This window comes from Bufo gargarizans, chromosome 4 (assembly GCF_014858855.1).
Source record: "Bufo gargarizans isolate SCDJY-AF-19 chromosome 4, ASM1485885v1, whole genome shotgun sequence".
In the NCBI taxonomy this organism is placed as follows: domain Eukaryota; kingdom Metazoa; phylum Chordata; class Amphibia; order Anura; family Bufonidae; genus Bufo; species Bufo gargarizans.
In genome coordinates, this window is record NC_058083.1 from 479,012,810 (window position 1) to 479,025,013 (window position 12,204).

The 12,204-nt window shown below is 42.1% G+C and overlaps 1 protein-coding gene across 2 annotated transcripts in view; it reads right to left on the bottom strand.

Moving 5' to 3' along the window:
- Positions 1–12,204, bottom strand: part of TREH (trehalase) — a 51,559-nt gene that overhangs the window by 18,030 nt on the left and 21,325 nt on the right. For both annotated transcript variants that reach the window (XM_044289575.1, XM_044289574.1), the window contains exons 2-8: positions 6,788–6,888; positions 4,667–4,814; positions 4,099–4,186; positions 3,898–3,998; positions 1,828–1,920; positions 345–461; positions 149–271 (exon numbers count right to left, since the gene is read on the bottom strand). In XM_044289575.1, coding sequence (XP_044145510.1) covers positions 149–271; positions 345–461; positions 1,828–1,920; positions 3,898–3,998; positions 4,099–4,186; positions 4,667–4,814; positions 6,788–6,888 — 771 coding nt within the window. The remainder of the gene's footprint in view (positions 1–148; positions 272–344; positions 462–1,827; positions 1,921–3,897; positions 3,999–4,098; positions 4,187–4,666; positions 4,815–6,787; positions 6,889–12,204) is intronic.

Below are 12,204 nucleotides of genomic sequence, written 5' to 3' on the forward strand. Positions count from 1 at the left end.
TTTTTAGACCTGGCGGGGAAAAGTCGCAGATTGCAGTGCAAATAACCTTTGCGCCACAATCTGCACCATGAATACGCCTAATATAGGCGTATTTCTGGATAATAAACGCCCCCAATATGTAGAGAAGCACAGCCATAACTCATCCTACCTTGGTCCCCCTGCTGGTACATAATATCGATTTAGTGTATACTTCTTGCCATTTTGTTCCACTGAAATATTCCGTTTAGTCATCCAAAAGTCATATTCTTTCTTCAGAAGGTTGATTTTTTCCCTTAGGGAGGAGAATCTTTATGTTATTACTGCTTGCAGTCATGTTGCCTACTAGCCAATTGATATGCGAGTACCTGAGAAAAGTCATGTTATTGTGACTGTTCATATAGCTCTCCATCATCAAGGTTAGGAATGGTGGTTGACTCCTATTCAGATAATACACCCTGCCTCCATTGGGGATAAATCCGTATCTGTGTGGACAGTGAGTAAGAAAAATATTTCTTCATTGAAAACTACTAGTGGAATAGTCATAAAATATCATTTGTCTTTTTATTTTAATGTGTAGACTTGTGTGTATTATGTTGTAGTTAAATCGTCCACAGGTTGGGCTGTGGTTTTTTATTTTTATTTTTGACCATTTCTTAAAATATATCTTTATAACAAAATTTAATTTTCTGATACAGAGCCCCAAATCCCCTGCAGGGAGTTAAGTGATAAAATTAAGGCTTCTTACAACTACCACTAGAGGGGGTTCATGAGCTTATTTCATACTGTTTATACTTTGGACTCAATAGTGCAGTGGCTGAGTTTGGGTGTGGTGAACCCCAATGGGAAATAAGTCCAGAGAGTCAGGGTCTGCAGTAAACCAGTGTGCTTCATTGGAGGAACTCAAGTGCAAAACAATACAGGAAAGGTACTTGGCTGGCTTCTCCATTTCCCTACAGTGCAGAAGAAGGGTTCATGCCGAGGAAAAGCCCAAGCTTGTTGTCCCTCTGTCTCAGAAGGCTATCTCCCTGGCCAAATGCTAGTGGCCCAGGCTCTGTGGCTCAGTTGTCCAGTTGGCTCCTTGGTCAACAGGCTGGTAACCTAGGGTCTGTGGCTCAACATCCCCATCTCAGTGTCTTCTTCTGGTCACTCAGTCTAGGCGGAGTCTGTCTTACAAATAACTGGTCTCTATCTGCAGACAACCAAGGGCTCTGAATGCTCTCCTTATATACAATTTCTGGCTGAACTAAAACCTTCTAGTAGGGGGGGTGGGAGTGGAATGGAGAAGCATAGCCTAAACAGAAACATTGTTACAATAGACTTGTATAGAGATTCAATGCAAGTATATGGGAATGACTAAGGCTACTTTCACATCTCCGGTTCGAATTCCAGCAGGTTTTTTTGGCAGAGAAAAGCCTGATGGAATTCTCGGGATCCAGAGCTGCCAGATGCATATGGAATGTCCGCCGGCCCCATTAAGTATATTGGGGTCTGGCGGAGATCCGTACGCATTCCGGCCGACAAGCGGAGAACTGGCCGGACACAAACAGCTGCATGAGAAGCCTAAGTCTCTTTCTTCCCAGAATTCCAAAGGAGCATCTATGGCCTATAAGTCTCCTCACGCCGATTAAGGCGCTCTCTCCCCAAGGAGAGATAGTACCCCCCAAATCATTATTTAACCTGGTATGTATGTAGGCAGGGTTTTCAGAACTCTGCATCAGAAAAACTAAGCTACGACCCCCCTATCAAGATATTAAAATATTCCCTAACACAAAATAGTGGATTCTTTCAATATAAAAATTAGTCTCTTATTCTGCTAATTTGGATGCATTTTCTTTCTCCGTCCGTCACCTGTCCACGATGTACAGGAAGTTTTCTATCATGCCTCTGGCTGTGTCGTACATCTCTGACAATAGGAGTCCATTGATCACCCAGTATGAATCCCTAAGGACAATTAATAATAAATAGCACGAGGTTCCACTTTAATTCATGGTTAAAAAAAAGATGAAGAAAAACAAGACATTTTATGCAAATACGACCATTTTATAGTATTTTAATGGTTTATTAAAAAGTTAATTAAGGTACACACAATAGTTTATTCCTATTAGTCTTCTCACTAAGTGTGTCAGCGCCAGCTTTAGGGGGACATAATTGTCCAGGACCCTCATCCCTAAAGTAATCTCCCTCGGCACTGTTCTCTTTAGGGCTCATGCACACGAACGTATTTTCTTTCTGTGTTTTGCGAACCGCATGCAGAACCATTCATTTCAATGGGTCCGCAGAAAAAAAATGGAAGTTACTCCGTGTGCATTACGTTTCCGTATGTCCATTCCGCCCAAAATTTCAATATGTCCTATCATTGTCCGCATTACGGACCAGGATAGGACTGTTCTATTAGGGGCCAGCTGTTCCGTTCTGTGTTTTTTTTTTACGGACCGCAAAATACATACGATTGTGTGCCTTAAAGTATAACTGTCATTCTTTTCTTTTTGTAATGTGTAGGGATAGTGATACTAACCATTTTTGTAATATACTTTAATTACTGAAATCGTACATTTATATTAGAAAAATTGCTCTAAAGTGGCCCATTTTGAGCCTTAGCAGCGCTCCCTGTCTTCTGTTTACTTAATACAGTCAGTGTTCAGCAGGAAGCATTGCTTTAGAGCTATTTTTCGAACAGAAATATCTGATTTCAGTAATTAAAGTATATTACAAAAATGGTCACTATCACTGCCCCTACACATTAAAAAACAATTACAGTTACACTTTAAGTTGGGGCGACAGTGCTGAGGAGTAACTTATAAGCTTCCTATGCTCAGGGAATGTCTTTACCTGAGCTCTTCTCTTAAATAATTGGACAAAATGCTGAGGAAGCGCTCTGCCTGATCATAGAGAAAACTGTGCTGCTTTTCAATTACAGCTGCACAGTTCTCTCTATGCCCGCCCTGCATCCATCTCTATGATTAATGCAGGGAGGAAACAGGACACTGAAAAAGAAATGTTCAGCTTCCTGCTATGACAAAACGACTAGAAGGTAGCCTAAGATTGTAGTTGTTCAAAAATCAACCATGTCATTCAGCCCTACATTGGAAACGGTACACTTTGCAAACCCTTTTTGCTATTTGTTTCCTATTCAGAACCTGCTTTAGCTAGAACATAGAAGTTGTTTCATGCTCTATGCTTTGGAGGATCTCTGGGATACACAGCAATCAATGTATACCCTTTCTTTTCTAGTGTTTTTTTAGTTTTTCTTTAGATAGCTGTTGCTGAATGCTTGTTCATCTAAAGATGTTTTTGCAAACTCCACCATTATTTTTTAAAGCGGGAAGAGCGGAATAAGTCGCAGCTAAATTGCCCTGGTAGCTGCTTATTTCTTGAGGGAAAAACAACTGGAGGCATGATGAAGTTCTGCATTACCGATCCTTCACTCCCATGATATCTGCTGTTAGGAGACACCTATACCCATGATATAGTCAATGAAATCTATGGGTTGCTCTCTGATTCCCCAACTAATAATAACTAATTTTGGGGGGCTACCAGCACAAATAAAAATAACTCATAGGGGGCATTTAATTTAAATACGGCTTCTCCAAAGCAGAAACCCCTTTTAGGCCAGTTTCACATTAGCATATTTAGGCTGGTAAACATACTTTATGTGACAACTATATTCCCTCACACTGCTCCTCTGAAGAGAACTCACAGCATCACAATGATTTATGATGTTGGGTGTTACTTCTCAACCGTCGGTCTACTGAGCATGATGTGAATACAGTTCAGTAGGCTCACAGTGAGATGAAATTCACAGCACCTTAAAATCATTATTATGCTGTGAGTTCAACTTCAGAGGAGCAGTTGGAAATTCTGCTCCCACAAAGATCTTGGACTCTATCATTTAGACCTTAGCGCAGATCTTCTACCCACCAGTAGTAAAATTCTCTGAATCGGCCTCCTGGTACTATAATGGGGTTTGGAACGTAGATTTGTGAGTGAAGTTCTGGATGATCCATTACATCTTGACTTATCTGGAAGATATATGTGGAAGACATTTTCATATGATATACATTTAAAGCCATGTCATTGGGTGTTTTCTAGAACATTGTAATTCTGATTTTCTTTGGTTACCTTCCTCCCCAAAGACTTCCAGAGATTATTAAGATCTGCAGCCCATGCGCGCAGCTTCGAATCAGCAATTTGAGACAAGAATTTAGGACTGTTGGCACAAAAAATGTAAAAAAATAATTATAAAATAAAAATATTTAGAATTAGTTTCAAATGCTTAAAGGGAACCTGTCACCTTGCAGTCTGCAGGCATCATGTTATAGAGGAGGGAGAGCTGAGCAGATTGATATATCATTTTGTGGACAAAGATTCAGTGTAACAACTATCGGCTCATTCTTCGTTTAGGAGTCCAGTGGGCGGTCCTATCACTGATAGTCAGACTTTCTTGTAAGTGTTCATATAGAGATAGCTGTTAATGACTGATTTAGACCCCCTCCCACTTAACACCTAAATGCATAAAGAACGGGAATATCATTGAATCAAATATGTTATACTGAATCTTTTAGCACAAAACAATCTGCTCAGCTCCTCCTGCTCTATGACACTCATGTTGGCAGAAGGTCATGGTCAATGTGACAGGTTAGCTTTAGGTAAGTAAAAGTAATTACACAAATTGGCTTTCAGTCTGTACCTTTTATTCCAGTCCAGTGGGTTCCACTCTTTAAATTCTGCTCCAGGATGAGTAAATGATGTGTTTAGAAACTGAATAATCTGATTCCGATCAACATCTCCACTCGAAGAGCTGTTCAGTAGAGCCTGGAACTTTTTTATTGTTTTCTCTGGAATGATGGACATGTATTATATTTGGCACATTAATGTCTTCATCGTTGCATAGAGTATATTATTTTCCACAGTTAGGGCTTATATACCTATAAATATTATGGCTCTCTCCGAGCTTAGAGTTTAATGGGAACCCGTCACGTTGAAATGTAGTCAGGTCTGGAGGTGTCATGTTATAGAGCAGATGGAGCTGAGCAGATTTATATAGAGACTGAATGATGTTTTATTTTAATTCCTGCTCATTCTGGGCTTAGGAGTCCTGTGGGCCGTCTTATCTAGTGATTGACAGCCTTCTCCGTACACACAGTTATACAAGGAAGGCTGTCAATCAATAGTAGGAGGGCCCCTGGACTCCTAAGCATAGAAAGAGCAGAAGTTTAGATAAATGAAATACAAATGTAACTGAATCTTTTCCTACAAATTTGTATATTAATCTGCTCAGCTCCTCCTGTTTTATAAGGTGATATCTACAGATCGGACAGCATGTTTATAGTGTGACTGGTTCCTTTGAAACATCCCCCATAGTAGTCCGTGGGATCATGTTGTACCTCCAAATGTCTCTGATTATTATTTTTTTTCAGTATCAGGGTCAGACTGGCCCTCCAGAGATCCAAAGGATCCAGACTCTAATACCATATATCCGAGGTATACAAGGTAAGGAAATCTGATGGAAGCTTCCAATGCATACCACATAGGCTCTCATTATTTAAAAAAACATATACCTCACTGCTTTTCTATACAGTAAAAAAAAAAAGCTGACATATATCTTCTGTCTACTGTTGTCACCAAAAGTTTTCAGACTAACACAAATTTTAGTTTTCACATTTGCTGCTTCAGTATTTTTCAATCTTTATGTCAGATGTTTCTATGGTATATTGAAGTACAATTATAAGCATTTCATGTCTTTTTAGACTTTTATTGACAATTCTATCAAGTTTATGCAAACACTCATTTTCAAGACTTCTGCAGTTCGCCCTGGCATGCGGATATCAGCTTCTGGGCCAAATCCTGACTGATGGAAACCCATTGTCTTCTAATCAGTGCTTGGAGTTTATCACAATTTCTGTGTTTTTGTTTGTCCACCAACTGTCTGAGGATTGACCACAGGTTCTCAATGAGATTAAGATATGGGGCATTTTCTTGCCATGGACCCAAAATCTCAGTGTTTTGTTCCCCGAGCCACTTAGTTATCATCTTAGTTTTACCTTGTGACATGGTGCTCCATTGTGCTGGAAAAAGCAAGGTTCATCACCAAATTGCTCCTGGATCGTTGGGAGAAGTTGCTCTTGTAGGATGTTTTGGTACTATTCTTTATTCATGGCAGTGTTCTTAGGAAAAATTGTGAGTGAGCCCACTCCCTTAGATGAGAAGCAACCCCACATATAAATGGTCTTAGGATACGTTACTGTTGGCGCTCACCTTTTCTTCTCTAGACAATAATTTTTCCTGATGTCCCAAGCAGTGTGAAGGGGCCTTCATCGGAAAAAATTACTTTACCCCAGTCCTCTGCAGTCTACTCCCCGTACTTCCTCAGTCTTTGCTCAGTTCTTCCTCCACAGGCTTTTGCCTCACTGTGTATGCAGATTCACTTACCCCTGCCTGCTGATATTTCTGAGCAAGCTCTGCACTGGTGGTGACCCCATGAATACTATTTATGAGATGGTCCTCACACTTGCTGGACTTTTTCAGGCACCCTGAAAACTTCTTCACAGCAATTGAACCTCCCGCCTTGAAGTTCTTGGTGATCCAATAAATGGTTGATTTTAAAGGGGTTCTACAGTTTGTTTATAAGTAAGTTAATTTTCAATGACTTTGCAATTTATTGTAATTCATTCAAAACAATCTAGAGCTAATGTACCATGAAAGGTGAAGCAGCAAACTTTGTGAAAACCAAAGTTTTCAGTCTCAAAACCGTATATTATATAAAATATATAATTATGATAAGCATATAGAATCCCAAAATGGAACTAACCAGGTGTATCCAGGAGACCCATGTCTACAAAATGTTTATCATCGCTGAAAATCTTGGCCAGCTGGACATGATGAAGGATTTCTCCTGTGCAATAGATGTTACTGAGAAAGGAAGAATTGAAGAGAAATGCTGATGAATACTAGTGGATGACAAGGTTAATAGAGGATGGTAGTGATGGAGGAAGAGATGGGCAAGAGCAGACAGAATGTATTAAGTGGCATTCATAAGGAAGACATTTTTAAGTGAATAACGAGTTATTATTAAATGGTCAGGAGACAGGAGTTTAATACAGAAATAGAAGTAGGAAATGAAGACACAGAGAACACAATTAAAATATAATTCCAGTTTATATGGTTTAAAAAAAAAACACATTTAGGTATTAGCATTGAACATTGACAGAAGAGGTTTTTCGAACAGTTAAAGGGGTTGTCACTTTAGAGCTCCCACAGTCCACCAGAGAGGCTGGCACTTTTTCTTATAGTGTGCAAGCACGACCACCACTGATGGATTGCAGGGTGGTCGTAACCATGGAAACAAGCAGTGTATAATGTAATGGAAAAAGGAATCCAGCCAGCAAAGGAGGCAATATGGACAATCACAGTGCATTAGTAAGTGCCTTGTATTAACCTTCTTTACATGATAAATGCTACTTGCTGAAGTGACAACGCCTTTAACTGGGCAGAATGGCTTAAAATATTTTTTAAAAAGTAATACTCTGTCACCGATTCCCCCACTGCTCCCGTTCTGATACTTCCTGGGTCCCTCTTCCCGTGTCTATCTCCTGGTACCTCTCTGACCAGTCAATCACTGGTTTAGGTGTGTCACCATTGCACATGATTGGCTGAGTGGTCACACCATGTGTCAGAGAACGGCAGGTGACCCGAGAAGTGTCAGAATGGGAGCCTCAAGGGATCGGTGAGGTATTTCTTTATTATTTTTTTTAAGCCATTCTGACCAGGGCTGTGAATTTTGAGTCAGTTTTGGATGGAGATGGTACCGATGACAACTCCAGCTTTAAATTAAAAATATTAAAGGGGTTGTCCCATGAAAAATATTCTACAGTTTTCAAACCAGCACCTGGATCTGAATACTTTTGTAATTGCATGTAATTAAACATTTAGTACAGCAAGTGGGCTATTCAATAAAATGTATCTGTATAGCGCCACCTGCTGTTTGTTCTTTTCTTATTTCTTTGTCCTACTTACTGAGATGGCCGCACATGCTCAGTTTTATCCTTTAACTGCCTCCTGAGCTGTGATAGGGAGAGAAAGGAAACGCCTCCTGAGCTGTGATAGGTAGAGAGCTACATACGAAAGACAACCCCCTGAGAAAGGACACTCCTCTTGAGCTGTCAGCTTGATATAAATCTAGCAGTGCAATTGGAACAATGAATGGGGAGATCTCTGGATCCATGTGAGGTACAGGGCTGGTTCTAGCTTTGTTAGAAATAGATTGTCATGTTCTATACTGTATGATGTCTGAGTATCATTTTTTACATTAATCATGGCATAACCCCTTTAAATATAAATTATGAATATGACAGTATGAAAGGCACAGCCTGTTGCATATTTACTTTAATGTGAATTTAGGAAAGTTTAGAAATTAGAATTATATAAATATATTTTATAATCTAGCAATCTAAAGGCCCTATTCTTATCAGAAAATAGTGAGGACTAGTCAGTTCTGGGTGGTTGGTGTTGGACGCAGTCAGAGCATTAACCCTTTACTTCCGCAGACAGTTTTGACCTTAATGCCCAAGCGTATTTTCAAATCTGACATTTGTCACTTTATGTGGTAATAACTTTGGAACGCTTTTACTCATCTAAGGCTACTTTCACACTAGCGTTCGATCGGATCCGTTCTGAACGGATCCGATCATAATAATGCAGACGGAGGCTCCGTTCAGTACGGATCCGTCTGCATTATTTTAGCATAAAACAGCCTAAGTGTGAAAATAGCCTCGTACGGATCCGTCCAGACTTTCAATGTAAAGTCAATGGGGGACGGATCCGCCTGAAGATTGAGCCATATTGTGGCATCTTCAAACGGATCCGTCCCCATTGACTTACATTGTAAGTCTGGACGGATCCGCACGGATCCGCACGCCTCCGCACGGCCAGGCGGACACCCGAACGCTGCAAGCAGCGTTCAGCTGTCCGCCTGTCCGTGCGGAGGCGAGCGGAGCGGAGGCTGAACGCCGCCAGACTGATGCAGTCTGAGCGGATCCGCTCCATTCAGACTGCATCAGGGCTGGACGGCTGCGTTCGGGTCCGCTCGTGAGCCCCTTCAAACGGAACTCACGAGCGGACCGACGAACGCTAGTGTGAAAGTAGCCTAAGCCTTTCTGAGATTGTTTTATCATCACACTTTGGAACTCATGTTAGTGGAAAATTTGAGTTGATATGTTTTACCTTTATTTATAAAAAAAAATCTACAAATCTTTTATAAAAATGTATACATTTTTTTAAATTTGAATTCCTCTGCTTTCAAGATGTGATAACTCATAAACATTCACTATATGTCTACTTTAAGTTGGCATCATTTTGTAAATGTCATTTTTTAGGACGTTAGAAAGCTTTGAATTTGAAAAGCAGTTTTTTAAATTTGAAAGAAAATTTTCAAAACCGACCTGTTTAACCGCCTCCGGACCGCCTAACGCAGATGTGCGTTCCGGAGGCGGCAGCCCTGCGCACGACGACGCATATACGCGTCATCTCGCGAGGGCTGGGATTTCCTGTGAACGCGCGCACACAGGCGCGCGCGCTCACAGGAACGGAAGGTAAGCGAGTGGATCTCCAGCCTGCCAGCGGCGATCGCTCGCTGGCAGGCTGGAGATCTGATTTTTTTAACCCCTAACAGGTATATTAGACGCTGTTTTGATAACAGCGTCTAATATACCTGCTACCTGGTCCTCTGGTGGTCCCTTTTGTTAGGATCGACCACCAGAGGACACAGGTAGGTCAGTAAAGTCGCACCAAACACCACACTACACTACACCCCCCCCCGTCACTTATTAACCCCTTATTAACCCATGATCACCCCATATAAACTCCCTGATCACCCCCCTGTCATTGATCACCCCCCTGTCAGGCTCCGTTCAGACGTCCGTATGATTTTTACGGATCCACGGATACATGGATCGGATCCGCAAAACACATGCGGACGTCTGAATGGAGCCTTACAGGGGGGTGATCAATGACAGGCGGGTGATCACCCATATACACTCCTTGATCACCCCCTGTCATTAATCACCCCCCTGTCATTGATCACCCCCCTGTAAGGCTCCATTCAGACGTCCGCATGTGTTTTGCGGATCCGATCCATGTATCCATGGATCCGTAAAAATCATACGGACGTCTGAATGGAGCCTTACAGGGGGGTGATCACCCATATACACTCCCTGATCACCCCCTGTCATTGATCACCCCCCTGTAAGGCTCCATTCAGACGTCCGTATAATTTTTACGGATACATGGATACATGGATCGGATCCGCAAAAAACATGCGGACGTCTGAATGGAGCCTTACAGGGGGGTGATCAATGACAGGCGGGTGATCACCCATATACACTCCCTGATCACCCCCTGTCATTGATCACCCCCCTGTAAGGCTCCATTCAGACGTCCGCATGTGTTTTGCGGATCCGATCCATGTATCCATGGATCCGTAAAAATCATAAGGACGTCTGAATGGAGCCTTACAGGGGGGTGATCACCCATATACACTCCCTGATCACCCCCTGTCATTGATCACCCCCCTGTAATGCTCCATTGAGACGTCCGTATGATTTTTACGGATCCATGGATACATGGATCGGATCCGCAAAACACATGCGGACGTCTGAATGGAGCCTTACAGGGGGGTGATCAATGACAGGCGGGTGATCACCCATATACACTCCCTGATCACCCCCTGTCATTGATCACCCCCCTGTAAGGCTCCATTCAGACGTCCGCATGTGTTTTGCGGATCCGATCCATGTATCCATGGATCCGTAAAAATCATACGGACGTCTGAATGGAGCCTTACAGGGGGGTGATCAATGACAGGGGGTGATCAGGGAGTGTATATGGGTGATCACCCCCCTGTAAGGCTCCATTCAGAAGTCCGTATGATTTTTACGGATCCATGGATACATGGATCGGATCCGCAAAACACATGCGGACGTCTGAATGGAGCCTTACAGGGGGGTGATCAATGACAGGGGGGTGATTAATGACAGGGGGTGATCAGGGAGTGTATATGGGGTGATCACCCCCCTGTCATTGATCACCCCCCTGTAAGGCTCCATTCAGACGTCCGCATGTGTTTTGCGGATCCGATCCATGGATCCGTAAAAATCATATGGACGTCTGAATGGAGCCTTACCAGGGGGGTGATCAATGACAGGGGGGTGATCAGGGAGTCTATATGGGTGATCACCCCCCTGTCATTGATCACCCCTCTGTCATTGATCACCCCCCTGTCATTGATCACCCCCCCCCCTAAGGCTCCATTCAGACATTTTTTTGGCCCAAGTTAGCGGAAATATATATATTTTTTTTGTTTGGTTTTTCTTACTAAGTCTCATATTCCACTAACTTGTGTCAAAAAATAAAATCTCACATGAACTCACCATACCCCTCACGGAATCCAAATGCGTAAACATTTTTAGACATTTATATTCCAGACTTCTTCTCACGCTTTAGGGCCCCTAAAATGCCAGGGCAGTATAAATACCCCACATGTGACCCCATTTCGGAAAGAAGACACCCCAAGGTATTCCGTGAGGGGCATATTGAGTCCATGAAAGATTGAAATTTTTGTCCTAAGTTAGCGGAAAGTGAGACTTTGTGAGAAAAAAACAAAAAAAAAAAATTTCCGCTAACTTATGCAAAAAAAAAATAATTTCTATGAACTCGCCATGCCCCTCATTGAATACCTTGGGGTGTCTTCTTTCCAAAGTGGGGTCACATGTGGGGTATTTATACTGCCCTGGCTTTTTAGGGGCCCGAAAGTGTGAGAAGAAGTCTGGGATCCAAATGTCTAAAAATGCCCTCCTAAAAGGTATTTGGGCACCTTTGCGCATCTAGGCGGCAAAAAAGTGTCACACATCTGGTATCGCCGTACTCAGGAGAAGTTGGGCAATGTGTTTTGGGGTGTCATTTTACATATACCCATGCTGGGTGAGAAAAATATCTTGGTCAAATGCCAACTTTGTATAAAAAAATTGGAAAAGTTATCTTTTGCCAAGATATTTCTCTCACCCAGCATGGTGATATGTGAAATGACACCCAAAAACACATTGCCCAACTTCTCCTGAGTACGGCGATACCAGATGTGTGACACTTTTTTGCAGCCAAGGTGGGCAAAGGGGCACATATTCCAAAGTGCACCTTTCGGATTTCGCAGGCCATTTTTTACACATTTTGATTGCA